The sequence below is a fragment of the Lissotriton vulgaris genome, chromosome 5 (assembly GCF_964263255.1).
Source record: "Lissotriton vulgaris chromosome 5, aLisVul1.2, whole genome shotgun sequence".
NCBI lineage: Eukaryota > Metazoa > Chordata > Amphibia > Caudata > Salamandridae > Lissotriton > Lissotriton vulgaris.
Genome location: NC_141693.1, coordinates 1678560334 through 1678576344, shown reverse-complemented (window position 1 = coordinate 1678576344; position 16011 = coordinate 1678560334). Strand labels below are relative to the sequence as shown.

At 46.1% G+C, this 16011-nt stretch overlaps 1 protein-coding gene across 2 annotated transcripts in view; it reads left to right on the top strand.

Annotated features, from left to right (window-relative positions):
* Positions 1-16011, top strand: part of MAP3K3 (mitogen-activated protein kinase kinase kinase 3) — a 1347292-nt gene that overhangs the window by 706210 nt on the left and 625071 nt on the right. For both annotated transcript variants that reach the window (XM_086923814.1, XM_086923815.1), the window contains exon 7: positions 10449-10582. In XM_086923814.1, the coding sequence (XP_086779940.1) occupies positions 10449-10582 (134 nt within the window). The remainder of the gene's footprint in view (positions 1-10448; positions 10583-16011) is intronic.

Below are 16011 nucleotides of genomic sequence, written 5' to 3'. Positions count from 1 at the left end.
ATGGGAGTCGACGTCCGGCGGCCTGCTCGGGACCAGGGCTTCCTTCTACACCTGACTCTATAGTGCTCCACCAGTGCAGAGTGGAGAGTAATTTGCAGCTGATTCTGACACTTTACAATTGCTCTGGCTCAACCAGGCCTATCAGCTCTACTTACATTCCCCTTTCACAGAAGAGGAAGTGCATCAAGTCATACAGAGCCTCCCCAGTGGCAAAGCGCCCGGTCCGGATTAGTTCACCACCTCCTTCTACAAGAAGTAGACCGGCCTCCTGATCGATGTATGACGATGCCCTGATGTCGGGGGAGTTGCAGAGTCCCATTGCGAAGCAGTTATCATAACGATACTCAAGCCAGACAAACCAGTGAATTACTGCTATCAGTGATTCATGTGGAAAATGAAATGCTCACAAAATCACTGGCAAATCGCCTGCTTCCTAAACTGCCACTAATAGTTCTCACAGACCATTCGGGCTTCATCCCGGGACATTCCACGGCTCACAGCCTGCGCACGATGTTTGCACACATGCCCTCTGTGGATCCCCAGCTCGCTGCGGCTGCCTCCCTATTTGACGCTGCAAAAGCGTTTGATTCACTGGAGTGGACCTTTCTCTTTCCCCTCCTGGTGTGTCCTCAGCCCTCAAATTGTGTGCCTGATTTGGCTATTATACACATGCCCGACAGCCAGACTACGATTAAATGATCTGATCTCAGACCTGTTTCTGGTTATAAGCGGCACTCAACAGGGGTGTCCGTTATCCCCAGTCCTTTATGAAAATGGTATGGAGCCACTATCTGCATCATCCTGCCCATCGGGGGCTCGGCTTCAATGTCCAACTAATCTTAGTATCTATGTATGCAGACGGCATCACACTGTATATCTGGGAACCTCAGACCAATCTCGACCCGGTCATTCGTGAGGTCATCAGATTTGGAAGTTACTCAGGCATCCACATAAACTGGGCCAAATCCACTCTATTTCCACTAACTGAAAGCACACAGCTGTTTGACTTAGAATCCCCTGCAGTGGCCCTCAGAGGCAGTATACTAATTGGGTATCTGGAATAGCCGTAACATTAACGAGCACTGGAGAGTAAACTAAGGCCAGCCATGACATGGCTGGAGGAGCGGATCCTGATCTGGAATAGACTGACAGTGTCTCTGACAGGGCAAATTGCGATTGCAAAAATGGTCATGTTACCCAATTTTTATATCTATTCCTCAATATCCCACTTCCCCTCGCAATTCCTCCGGCGCCTGCGCTCTATCTTGGTGTCCTTGGTCTGGGCGGGGAAACCGCAGAGAATTCAATGGGAGACGCTTGCACCACCCTTCCAGCAGGGAGGCCTAAATGCACCTGACATGACTCTATGCCCTATGTGCTCAGGCCCAATAGCTCCACTTCTGACTCTACCCCACATGGTTCCAGCCCCACACAGGCTGGGAGGCAGACTTGAGGGCCCATGTCGGCTATCCACTGTGCTCTACCTGCTCTTCAAGTCCACGCAAGCAGAATTCAACCCAAGTGAGTCTGTCAGATGGGTTTGGGATGGCATGTGTCACTCTGCTAAGCTGTCCTGCCTCTATACTCCTTGGATCCCCCTCACAGAAAACACCCAAATACTAGCGCTGCAAGGTGATGGTTCCAGGGCATGCGCGTATAGTAACAAGCTTATCACACTAGCTGACATTTATCCTAATGAACAATTCATGCCCCCCTTTGCTGCTGCAGACCTCCATCGCCCCACCGCGACCGACATTCTGCTTTGTTACCAGACCCGAGCCACCTGCCGCTTAATGGACCACACATTTCCTGTGCCCCTGTGCACCCTGCATCCGCTTGAGCATATGTTGACAAACAACTCACCTCACCTTGCACGACGTGTGTTCTGTGTGTTGGGCAATTTTCGGTGTTCGGTGGAGAGTGATTGATTCAGATTATCCATCTTCTTGGAAGCAAATAACCCATTTTGAAACCTTCAAACTGTTTTGTGCACTGGCAGAAGCTTGGATGAGCTCAAGACAATGCTGGACAGCAATGAAGTTGCTGGACGAATACTACAGCATCTGTCATTTGGCTTTTACACAGTCCATGAACATACCCTCCTGCTTGTTAGGCTCCAGCCCAACCCACACACTGCAGGAACGTTGCAAGTCCCACCCACTTCCCCGACTCACCGGTCTCTCACTAGATGGCACAAAATGAGTTAACCGATGAACCAGAAAAGGGGGTGGAAACAAATGGCTCCAAACCTTCCACCCCTGTAGAACGGAGATTCAAACAACACCCTCCTCCTCGCTTCCGCACCTGCATGAACAGGGAAACAAAAAAAGGGATAGCACACGATAATTTTCAGTTCCCAATCCTGCTATAGCGAACAAAGACCATATCGCGCAGTTCACCACACTGACACTTACCGTTAGCAAATGCAGGTTTTGTTTCGAGGGGAATGATCAAACAGATTTCTTGGGTGTATCAGGTTTAGGCGTGACGGGATTGCACAGGGTAAAAAACATGCAAAAGGAACGTGCATGAACAAAAAACCCCTGTATCTCAAAAACGAGTGAGAAGTGATAAAACAAAAACAAGTGAGAAACGATAATGCTCGTTTCACGAGTGGAAGTAAAAACTAATCCCAGCCGGGAATTAGTTCACAACGTCCGATCCGTCTACAACGAGGCGGATAAACTCCACAAGACTTGCTGATTGAACGAACGACTAGCGCCCGATCTAACGCTTTAACAAGTCTCGGGGTCCAAAGGGATAAAGACACAAAAATTAGTGTCTGACAAACAGGAGCCCCTGGATGTCGTTGGAGAATCTCTAACGGGGGTAGGAGGGGAACGGGAACTGGAACACTAACTAACTCACTACGGGAACACCGGGCGGGTAACCACAAAGGAACAAGAGGGAACAGGATCAGGGAATTATCCACACTGGGGGTCAAGGTAAGGGATACGGGGAAAAGGCAAGTATTTCAATGTTCCTCATGAGCCCGTGAGGAACGGCAACGACCAACAGCTTTCTCAGGAACCAAAAGAAGCAGGAACCCACAGGTTTGTAATAACAAGCAAGGATCCTATGGTAAGACTCCTTTTTATACTGCTGGCGTGTCACGTCATGGTGAAGGCTATGGTCAGCAAAAGAGGACTGGGAACCGAATCCTAACAGTACCCCCCCCCCAATGATCCTCCCCACCGGTCTAGGCTTCTGGGGATGTTGTCTATGAAAAAGCTTCACTAAACGGGGCGCAGGAACCCTTCCAGCTGGTTCCCACGTCCTGTCCTCCGGAGCATACCCCTTCCAATCTACCAGGTAATACAATCTACCCCTCCGTCTCCTAGAATCAAGAATAGCCTGAACTTCAAACTCCTCCTCTCCATCTACCACCACCGGAGCAGGAGGGGGCAAGACCTGATCTGAGGGGACAAAGGGCTTCAGCAATGAGGTGTGAAATACTGGGTGAATCTTATAATCAGATGGCAATAACAACTTCATCGCCACAGGGTTGACTACCTGTACAATCGGAAAAGGGCCTACATACCGGGGCTGTAGCTTGCGCGACCCCTGTAGCCGCAGGTTACGTGAAACCAACCATACTTGATCGCCCACCTTATAAGCAGGGGCCGAAACCCTATGGCGATCTGCCTGTACTTTCATAGCTGCTTTGGCCTCCTGTAACCTGACCCTAGCTACTTCCCAGATGTCACCCAATCGTTTACACGCATCATCAATGGCTGGCATGTGCCCAGTGGGTTGGATTGCTAGGGCTCTTGGATGATATCCCATAGAACAATAGAATGGTGTCATTCCCAGGGCCGTGTGTATGCTGTTGTTATATGCAAATTCTGCTATGGGTAATGCCATCACCCAATCGCACGACAGGGAAGTAGTCAAGCACCTCAGATATTGTTCCATTGTCTGGTTGGTGCGCTCTGTCTGCCCATCTGACTGGGGATGGTACGCAGATGACAAGCGTATCTCCATCTTAAGCACCAGACAGAGCTTCGTCCAGAAATGGGATACAAATTGCGCCCCCCTATCTGAGATGACTGCTGTAGGCAGCCCATGTAATCTTACTATCGAAGACATAAACTCCAAGGCCATTTCCTTTGCCGTGGGGATTTTCTGAAGCGGTATGAAGTGGGCCATTTTGGTGAACAAATCCACAACCACAAAAATGGCCGTGAAGCCGGACACCAAGGGAAGATCTGTGACAAAATCCATGCTGATGGTATGCCAAGGCGAAGGGGGTATCACCAAAGGTTGTAATAAACCGGAAGGCTTACTATGCGAGGGCTTATTGATGGCACAGACAGGACAAGCTGTCACATATTTCTGAATATCCTGCGCCACATTTTCCCACCAAAACCACCTCAAGCACAATTCCTTTGTCTTCCCTATTCCTGGATGTGCGACCAAGGAGGAAGAGTGACACCACTCCACCACCTTTGTTCTCAACTCGGGCGGAACAAATAACCTATCCCCCTGATACAGCAACCCCTCCCGGAGTACCACCTGCGATAGCCGTAACCACGGGGCCAAGTCCTTTTGTTTTAACTGCTCTTTTATCTTAGTAGTAAACTCCTCGACCGAGGCCACTCCCACAATTCTCCTGCTATCGAGCATTGGTCTGCTTTCTTTTCCTACTTTCCCTTCTTCCGGATCCATATGTATCCTAGACAGCGCATCTGATTTAATCTGCTGTGCAGCGGGTCTGTAAGTTATGATAAAATCATATTCATTAAAAAACAAGACCCACCGCATCTGTCTAGGTGTCAATGCCCTGGCCGATCTGAAAAACTCCAAGTTCTTATGATCCGTGTAAATCGTGATTCTATGGCGGGCCCCCCACAGATAGTGATGCCATTCCTCAAACGACAATTTCACTGCTAACAACTCCCGTTCCGCCACCGTGTAATTGCGTTCGGCAGGTAACAATGTCTTCGAAAAATACGCAATAGGATGCATATGGCCAGTGCCCTCCTCCTTTTGGGACAACACCCCTCCTACTGCTCCCGCGGACGCATCTGTCTCCACAAAGAAAGGAAATGCTGGATCAGGATGGGCTAATACCGGCGCCGTTGTAAAGGTCTTCAACAACAGACAGAAAGCTCCTTGCGCTTCCTGAGACCACACAAAAGGGACTTCCTTACGCAACAGCCTGGTCATCGGCGCCACAATATCTGAAAATCGAGCAATGAAACGCCGATAAAAATTGGCGAACCCTAGGAGTACCTGAATGTGCTTAACAGAAGTTGGTACCGGCCAGTCCAGAATTGCCTGTATCTTCTTCGGGTCCATCCGTATTCCTTTGGCTGATATTAAAAAACCCAAAAATTCCACCTCCTCCGCATCAAATAGGCACTTTTCCAGTTTGGCATAAAGCCGATGTTCCCGCAATTTCTGCAACACTTGCTGTACATGTGTATGGTGTTCTACACAGGTCTCTGAGAAAATAAGGATATCATCCAGGTACACAATTACCGTCCTATCCAGGTACTCACTCAGGACCTCGTTAATGAAGTACTGGAATGCCGCTGGCGCATTGCACAGGCCAAACGGCATCACACAGTACTCAAACAGCCCGTGTTTAGTTTTAAAAGCCGTTTTCCACTCATCCCCGGGTCGCATACGGATCAGATGGTAGGCTCCACGCAAGTCCAGTTTGGTAAACACCGTGGCCTTGCGGAGTTGATCCAGTAACACGGGGATAAGTGGAAGAGGGTACCTGTTCTTTATGGTAGCCTTATTTAGCGTCCGATAGTCAACGCAAGCCCTCAGGGTGCCTTCCTTCTTTGGTATAAAGAAGATTGCCGAAGACACGGGCGAAGAAGAAGGACGGATGAACCCAAGATCCAACATCTCATCCAGATAGTCTTTGAGATGCTTCTCCTCCGGTTCAGACAAACCATAAATACGACTACAGGGCAAAGGAGCCCCCTCCACTAGATCAATTCTACAGTTGAAAGATCGATGTGGGGGTAAACTCTGAGCACACCCTTTATCAAAGACATCAGCATAATCCCCGTACTGTCTCGGAACTCCACTCTCCTCCACTGTCGCACAATACAAGGGAGGGACCTTCTTACTGGCCACACTATAGCAGTTCTTCAAACAATAATGCGAGTCCAGAGTAACTAACCTCCGCACCCAGTCAATCCTGGGATTGTGCTCCTGCAGCCAAGGCACCCCCAATACCAACCCGAAGGAAGGTGCATCAATTAAATCGAACACCACACACTCCGAGTGGCCATTGTCACATACCAACCGTAGCGGCATCGTCTGTCTAGTGATGCACCCAGATGACAACTCGGTTCCGTCTATTGCTCGAACAAACTCGGGTTGTTTCTTATACTGGCAGGGCACACCAAGTTTTTCCGCTAGTGAGATGTCAATGAAATTGCCGGTGGCACCCGAATCTAACAACACCGATACCGGCACTCTATTCTGAGCAGTTAATAGAAGTTGAGCCGAGATGACGAAATGTCGAGGCGCCAAATCAACCGCCCCCAACACCTCATACTGCCCTATCTTATGCTCCGGGAGGGGCAACCTTTCTACCTGCACATATGCCACCTTTTTGTTGTAACCCGCCCCTGATGGTTTGACGGGACACTCCCTTGCAAAATGGCCACCCTGTCCACAATAGAGGCATAGATTCTTGTCTCTTCTTCGTTTCATTTCTTCAGGTGTCAAAGGTCCCCTTACTCCCCCTATTTCCATGGGCTCAGGCTTCGATTCCCCGAGAGGTTGTTTAACTTCAGGTTTTATGAAGCTCCCGCGGGACACCTGAAATCGTAAACGATCCCCACGTCTTTCCGATAGCCGATGGTTCAATTTAACCACCAGATCAATGAATGCGGCACACTCCTCCGGTGGATCTACCACTTGTGATACCACGTCCTTTAAGTCGTCATTAAGACCCTGGTAAAATAATGAGGTCCGCTTATCGGCTGGCCAAAGTGTCTCAGAGATCAACCGGTTGAAGGTCGCTATATACGTGAGGAGATCCTGTCTACCCTGTCGCAATTTCAGCAGTTCTGAGTCGCTGGCTTGCATGAATGCATGTTTGGCAAACAACCCCCGCATCAGCTCCTTAAAGGCGTCATAATCCCTCAACACCTGATCCTTACCCTCCATTAAGGGGATAGCCCTCTGGGCAGCAGTACCAGCCAAATAAGAAAGCGTAAACGCTACCTTCGCCGCATCGTCAGGAAAGGCCCCCGGCCTACACATAAAGTGTAACTGGCACTGATTCATGAACATGCCAAATTTCCCACTGTCTCCATAGAATCGTTCAGGTTGAGCCAGGGGAACAGGAACAGGGGTGGACACAGTGATCGCAACCGGGGTACTGCCTCCAGGGTTACTCTGTCCCGCCCCTCCATACTGAAACGTGGCCGGGTGTATGAGAGGTGTCGGTCCCCTTGGTTGCACGGTTTCCCGCGCTCTTACCGCCCCCAGTTCTTGCCTCAATCCTACGTTCTCTTGTCTCAAGTCTTGCACCTGAGCCTGTAAGGCAGCTAAGGCACCCATAACATCGAGCATGGTAGGGACTTCCGTCCCTGCCGTGGCTCCGCCTTTTACATCCATTCGTTCGGGCAGTGTATTAAAACGTGGGCTTGTTATTCTGTTAGGCTCCAGCCCAACCCACACACTGCAGGAACGTTGCAAGTCCCACCCACTTCCCCGACTCACCGGTCTCTCACTAAATGGCACAAAATGAGTTAACCGATGAACCAGAAAAGGGGGTGGAAACAAATGGCTCCAAACCTTCCACCCCTGTAGAACGGAGATTCAAACAACACCCTCCTCCTCACTTCCGCACCTGCATGAACAGGGAAACAAAAAAAGGGATAGCACACGATAATTTTCAGTTCCCAATCCTGCTATAGCGAACAAAGACCATATCGCGCAGTTCACCACACTGACACTTACCGTTAGCAAATGCAGGTTTTGTTTCGAGGGGAATGATCAAACAGATTTCTTGGGTGTATCAGGTTTAGGCCTGACGGGATTGCACAGGGTAAAAAACATGCAAAAGGAACGTGCATGAACAAAAAACCCCTGTATCTCAAAAACGAGTGAGAAGTGATAAAACAAAAACAAGTGAGAAACGATAATGCTCGTTTCACGAGTGGAAGTAAAAACTAATCCCAGCCGGGAATTAGCTCACAACGTCCGATCCGTCTACAACGAGGCGGATAAACTCCACAAGACTTGCTGATTGAACGAACGACTAGCGCCCGATCTAACGCTTTAACAAGTCTCGGGGTCCAAAGGGATAAAGACACAAAAATTAGTGTCTGACAAACAGGAGCCCCTGGATGTCGTTGGAGAATCTCTAACGGGGGTAGGAGGGGAACGGGAACTGGAACACTAACTAACTCACTACGGGAACACCGGGCGGGTAACCACAAAGGAACAAGAGGGAACAGGATCAGGGAATTATCCACACTGGGGGTCAAGGTAAGGGATACGGGGAAAAGGCAAGTATTTCAATGTTCCTCACGAGCCCGTGAGGAACGGCAACGACCAACAGCTTTCTCAGGAACCAAAAGAAGCAGGAACCCACAGGTTTGTAATAACAAGCAAGGATCCTATGGTAAGACTCCTTTTTATACTGCTGGCGTGTCACGTGATGGTGAAGGCTATGGTCTGCAAAAGAGGACTGGGAACCGAATCCTAACACTGCTAAATCTAAATGAACTTGGCTTCCATGGAACCATTGCCAACTGGATCTTCTCCTGTTTCTCCTAGTAAAGTATCATGTCTCTCCTCCTTTCATATCACCTCCTTTCAGCACTCTCTTGGGAGCTCTTCACACCTATTGTATGTCTACCCATTAGTCTGTAACTGTACTTCATAAAGTTTTTGACCGTCTTCTCAAGCCATCTTGTATTGGATGCTGTGAAGTTATCTGAAAGTAAAGGTATTCAAAGCCAATATCCTAACTTGCTGAGAATGGATGACCTACCATCTAACAGCCACCTAGCCCCAGAAAGTGCCACCCTTCCCCTTCTCAGCGCTGTAATAAATTGAAGTGAGAAATCCGGGAGTGAAAATGGATTCCAACCTTTCAATCGACCCCCGAGTAAATCAGTCACAAGAAATGCTTTCTAAACCATGGGACTTATTCACAGCATCTTCACTCATTATTTTATTTTTTTACTGCTGCATACTACTATCACTCTTGTCTCTCTTGCCTGGACTATGTACACAGACTCTATGCCTCTCCCCCTACTTCATAGATGTAAAAGAATGCAAAATGTAGTAGTAATACAACTCTTACGCTTGCACTTTTATATAAACATCTCATCATATTTCTGGGATCTACACTGCCACATGTGGCCAGATGCTCCTTCTTCAAAGCATTTGGCCACTTTGGCCCCTATGTCACAGGCCATCCTTCATTAAAGTGAAACTGCAACAATATTCCCAACCAAGACCCCTTTCCTCTAGACTCTCACTCCTTCTAATCTTCCTACCGACAGAGAGCCATGCATCAGGTAAACCTCCCTCGCAGTTCATGCAGCACAGTTATTTAACTCCTCCTGACAAAGAAAAATATCTAAGACTACCTGAAATTAAGGAATCTTGCCCCCATAAACAATTCAGTATTGCACCAACCAAGCGACAGAAACAATTACGGTCTTAATCCGGGTATGGACAACACTGCACTAAATATCATACCTACTTTAAGTACTAAAATCTCCCCACAAAGGTGGTAGATGTCTCTCTCTCTTTCACTCCAGTACTCACCTAAGCACAGCAACATGAACACAGCATCAAGACAAGAGTAAGCACATCTAATCATTCATGACAACAGGACACTTCCAAGAGAGCCCAGACTTGCAAGTAATTGTAACCACTTACTCTTATTCTCTCTTTCTCTCCTTCACTTAGCTTCAAACCTAGCCACTGAAGCATATGAAACAAGAGCACAGCCCTGGTCATAACGCAAGCACTAAAACACTTCTACCATAGGCCACAGTTCAAACCCACACCAGCCAAGCACAACCTTTGAAATATTGTGCTGCTCTTTTGCCAAAGCCTTTCGGTGCCTCCTCAGGGAGAAGCCCTATGGAAATGCAATTAAAGTGCAGAATAATACAAATGAGTGTCAGATATTATAGAGGTTCATCAAACAGTTCCAAAGTTAACAGAACCAAAAAAGATTTCTTCTGAAAGTCTCGGTTTGACCATAACTACTGAACTGCTGTGGCAGACTTCATCATTGTATTATGTAGGAGACGTGGATTGTGTTAATGCCAATTACAAATGTACAGATATTTTAAAATTAAGTCAGCAGCTGTATATTCACCTGTTATAGACGTGGATTGTGTTAATGCCAATTACCAATGTACAGATATTTTAAAATTAAGTCAGAAGCTGTATATTCACCTGTTATAAAGACGTTAACTGTAATTTATGTGTAAATGATGCAGGTTCCCAGAACACAGGTCGAAATTCTCCTCCTCCTGGCTATGTGCCAGAAAGACAGCAGCGAATGGCACGGCAAGGTTCATGCACAAGCATCAGTAGCGAAGGTGAATTCATTCCGGAATCTAGCGAGCAGTATGTAAGTTCCAAGAGACACACCTTACAGGTTGATTGCAAACTTGTTTGTATTGTAAATGTGCTTACGTACAGAATATTCACTTGTTATTTTATTGAATAGATACTGTGTATCTCAAAGTCACGTTAGGTACAGAAGGGAAGTGATTTGATTATACTTAATTTTTTTTTCTTTTTTAAACTTTCTTTTTTGATTTTATTCAGTGTACATACTTCCTTGTCAGTAACATTATAGCAGGGGAAACCCCATGCAATCCGTGAGAATTGAATTAGAAAAAGCAAAGCAAACCGAAAATGATCCATAATATATGCAGTAGAAACAGCAGTCACATTATAAGGGGCAACCTCAATCATGAATATCCTGCAGCAGACATCTCTACAAGGGAAAACAAATTATAACCATATGCAATATTAGTATCCTCAATGTCATATTGTAGTTAAAGAGGAATTGTTCACACATTGTAATTTTAAACATCGTCCGTTCGTTCCATTTTTGTCCCTGGACAACAGATACTGTTTATACAGCCCCCAGAAGTTATTAGGGTGGCTCTGAGGAGGCATTAGCTCACTATATGTTTCAGGCTGTGTGTTACAAAAAAGCATATCTTTTTCCCCTCCAATTATGAGGGTGGGGGTCCTCATGCCCAGCGCATAGCTATTCATAGTCATAGTCAAAACCTTTATTCGATCAGATACAAAGTAATCATAAAAGTACAGGATAAAAAGACAGGATAAAATAAAAACCTATTTTCAATATTCATTTTCATTTTAGTCAATAATAATATATAATTAATTTCATCTATAGTTAAAACATTATCAGGTCCCAAATAGCTTTAAAGAATTTTCAAGTTGCAAACCCATTGATTGTTAGTATGTCCCTCTTTTTTCTTTTTTTCATGCAGGCCCATAGAAACAAAGCTAATGAAAAACATATCATGGGGTCAGATGGACCTTTTAAAAAAATATAATGCCACTCTGCATTGATTAAAAATCATTTTCTGTAATAGCGGCTTTAGATAGCCATTCCAAATTAGATCAGCGTGGTTATAAGTTTTATCAGGGTAACCTAACATGAGCAGGATCATGTTCAATCGAAACCTCAATAATATAAATCTATGTTGTGGATTAGTGACGTCTACAAATAGAAAAAACCTCTCTCAGTCACTGGCGGGGGGTTTAAGACAAAGATTACAACTGCATGGTTCTCTCTACGGTGTTCCCTTCTCTCATAATCCAGCATCTTCTGAAACCTGCTTTTGATCTTTTGCTTTGAGACCTTACTGCATGAAGATGGATTCTTAAACAATTGGGAAAGGCCAATTTTGTTCAAGAGTGTTTCTACATAACCCAACCATCCTAGAATTATCCATGTTTAAACAATTATTTATTATAGTTTACGTCAGCGGCATTGTATCCCTCCTCCATATTGAGTGCCACAAGAGAATGGGGGCCAGTTGTAATGTATCTGAAATAGTTGGAAGCAGAAACAAGAAGCCCACTAATGATTTAAAAAGCATATTTTCAATAGTTTGGAGTGCACCCATGTCTACAGTGCCCCACACCCCAGCCCCATATGTTACTGCTGCCTTAAATTTGGCCTGATAAATGTTTCTTATCAGTAAGATAGTTTTTTAGCAAATGATTTTACAGCAGAAAGGCTTCTTTCCATTACCCCCTTTCTTCCTTCCACTAACCTTGACCACGATAAGTTCTTGTCAAAGAGTACCCCCAAATAGGGGATGGAGTCATCCACCTCTATTATCTCCTCCTCCACATGTAAATAGGGAGTTCTATCTCTTTTCCTTGCTCCCACTATAACTGCAAAGGACTTAGTGTGGTTTACCATCAAAGCTATTGAGTCCAGGAAGGATACATACAAGGATAGCAGGTGTTGAAGACCCTCCCTCGTCCTGGCAATCAACACTCATCATCTGCATATGCCAGGATAGGTAGGAGTTGTGAATTAAACATGGGAATGTCCTTGTAGTCTTGATGAGAGCGTTTTCTACTCCGTTTGTGTAAATGGAGAAGAGGAATGGAGCAAGGACGCATCCCTGTCTTACTCCTCTAGCAATTTTAAATAAGCGTGTGCAGTCCCCATTTTTAGTGTATCGGACCCAGGACGTGGCTTTGGAGTACAGCGGTCTGATGAAATTTAATATGGCTGGGTCAACCCCCATTTCCCCATTGTAGTTAATGAATTGCCGAAGCACTCTGATATGAGTATAACGATTGTTCTGTAACAATTTACAATAATTCAAACACCAATTCTGACAGAAGTGACAAAGTTCCAAAAGATGAGTGAATCTTGAGGTCTTTAATGAAGATTACAGCCAGCCGACACGTGTTTCATCGCCTTCGCGATTCCTCAGGGCTAGATGGCCGTGTCAACGTCGGAAGGTCGCTCAGCTGGTGATAATTCCGACCCAGCCGGGCCCTTGACCAGTTGCACTATTTCGAGTGCGTCCAGCAGCGGTTAATATCCTTATTTATGAGTAAAAATTCAAGAAGTCTAATTAAGGCTCGGAGGTCACCCGATATAGTTCACAAAGTTAGGATTTCGGTTGTCGAATTAGATACTATTCCATTTCTATGCGTGGATACCGGTTGTGGTTCCACTTCAAGTGCGCTCCAAGCCGTGTCTGGCAATCCGTGTGCGTGCGGCGGGTGCACCTCCTACGAGCCCTGTTCCTGTTTGGACAGCCAGACACGGCTTGGAGCGCACTTGAAGTGGAACCACAACCGGTATCCACGCATAGAAATGGAATAGTATCTAATTCGACAACCGAAATCCTAACTTTGTGAACTATATCGGGTGACCTCCGAGCCTTAATTAGACTTCTTGAATTTTTACTCATAAATAAGGATATTAACCGCTGCTGGACGCACTCGAAATAGTGCAACTGGTCAAGGGCCCGGCTGGGTCGGAATTATCACCAGCTGAGCGACCTTCCGACGTTGACACGGACATCTAGCCCTGAGGAATCGCGAAGGCGATGAAACACGTGTCGGCTGGCTGTAATCTTCATTAAAGACCTCAAGATTCACTCATCTTTTGGAACTTTGTCACTTCTGTCAGAATTGGTGTTTGAATTATTGTAAATTGTTACAGAACAATCGTTATACTCATATCAGAGTGCTTCGGCAATTCATTAACTAGATAGCAGTAGTCTTCTACTCGAGGGAGTGGTTCAGGTTTGTCCACTCGCCGATTAGCACCTAGGATACTTACTTTATAACTGAATGCGGTTAAACTGGCAGTGCACCCATTGATAACTGATCAAAAACCTTCCTCTCTCTACTCATTTCCCCATTGTAGTCCATAGCTTTTCATTGACCACACAGTCGAACGCTGCTGGTTCATGAAAGCCCCTCCTTCATCCTGGTATATTTTTCTGTTACAAGCGCCAGATTAAAGCGCTGGTCTACGTTGCCCCTTCCCTGCTGGAATCCCTATTGGACCTGGATTAAAATGTTGTTTTCCTTAGCCCAACCCTCTAACTTAGAAAGGAGGAGCCGGCCCATAAGTTTTGCTGTCGTGTCCAGCAGGGAGATTGGCCTATAGTTTTTTGGATCAGCCCTGTCTCCTTTTTTATAAATAAGGACGATCCTACCTGCAAACCAGGACTGTGGGGGACCTACTCGGACTATACTATTCATAACATTTGTTAATAGGGGTGCCCATACCTCTGGTACTCCTTGAAAGAAATCTATTGGGACACCATTCGGTCCTGGGGCCTTACCTGAGCTGCACAACATTAAACTTTCTTTTACTTCCATAAGTGAGAATGAGAGGGGAGCTTGAATGCTTGTTTCTCCAGTATTTGGGGTGTCTTTCATAGATTCACATGCCTGAATCATTCCCCGTCGTCGGAGTGGGAGTCCCACGGTATATAAAAAAGCAATAATATGCCTGTAATAACTAAAAAACCTTGGTAATAACCAACCAGGATGTAAAGTAGCCCTCAGCTACAGGAGCAAAAGCTCCCACACTCATGACTATCCTAGTCATTATGTATAGACCAAACTGCACCCACCAGAATGTTCTCCCCAGAGGCTCAGGCTCTCAGATTTTCTACCGCACGTCGTGTGAAGGGAGTCTCCCTGAGCTCTGATCAGTTTCTTCTTACTTTGATTGGTTTTTTAAGCTTCAAAGGATGTCTACTTCTAAATCCCTTTTTAGGGCTTGTGATTCCTGTGGAAAGCTAAGGCTGTTCAAGGAAGATCGTCACAAAAAATGCATATACTGTCTGTATCCGGATCATGAGGAGAAGGAATGTAAGATCTGCAGAACCTTCCCTCAAAAGACCCTCAGGGACAGAGAGGGTCGTCTTCTCCTGTGGCTTCAGAGGATAAAGGACAAGGATAACCCTGTTTCAGAGGTAGGGAGCATTGCCTCAGGGTCTTCTGTCTCCTCAAGGAAGAGAAAGACTGAGGTTGAGGTGGCTTCTCCTAGGGCGAAAGTGTTGAAGAAGGCCCAATCCTCTCAGGATTCTGGCTTGCCTACTACTTCCAAGAAGGTGCCCCCACCTGTGAAATCTGCGCCCTCAGGAAAATCTGGAAAATCTACAGTTTCCAAAGCACCTGCTCAAAAAATTTCTCCTCAGCTTACACCTCTGGCCACGGCAGAGTCAAAAACAGCCTCATTGTCGCCATTACAGAAGCGTGGTTCATCCTCCACAACTTTGTCTCCATTAAAACTGTCAGATAAATTGTTGGATTCTGAGGAAGAAGAATCCTACGAGGACGACACTTTCCGTGCGGCCAGGAGCCCTTCGGACTTGCTCATAAAAATTCAAGATTTAGATCAGGAGGAGGAGGAAAATTTCCAGGAGCACTCTAGTCGGGAGACTGTGTCTGCACCTGGCATGCAAATGGATTTGTTCCAGAATCTCCAATATATGTTGAGCGATTATTATCTCAGGTTTCCACCTTCAGAATCGGGTGATTCTCATGTCTCTACGCCTAGGCCAAGAACATCTACGGCAATTTTAGGACCTCAAGAATCAGTTTCTCAAATGACAACTGAAGAAGCACGGCCCGCACTACCTTCTTCACCAGTACCATCTCATCAGGCAGGGGGTGAAAATTCGTCGGAAGACGAACGAGAAGACGGTGAATTGGACGACAAATCAGTCGGAGTGGGACGACTATCAGGCACAAACCCCTTCCCCAGCGGCCCTGCGTACGGCGGATTCTCCGCCGGTGGACATTGCCAGCTTTCATAAGATTATGGATAGAGCTACGAAAAGGTTCCTCATCACAATGGAAGCTAAACAAGACGAATGCTTCCTAAATGATTTTAAGGATCTGCCACAAAGACAAAGTTGGTCTATTCCAATCATTGACTTTATATGGAAGGAAGGTCTGAAAATAATGGCTACACCAAATTCTCTACTCGCAGTACTACCTAAGAAATATAGAGCACCTAGT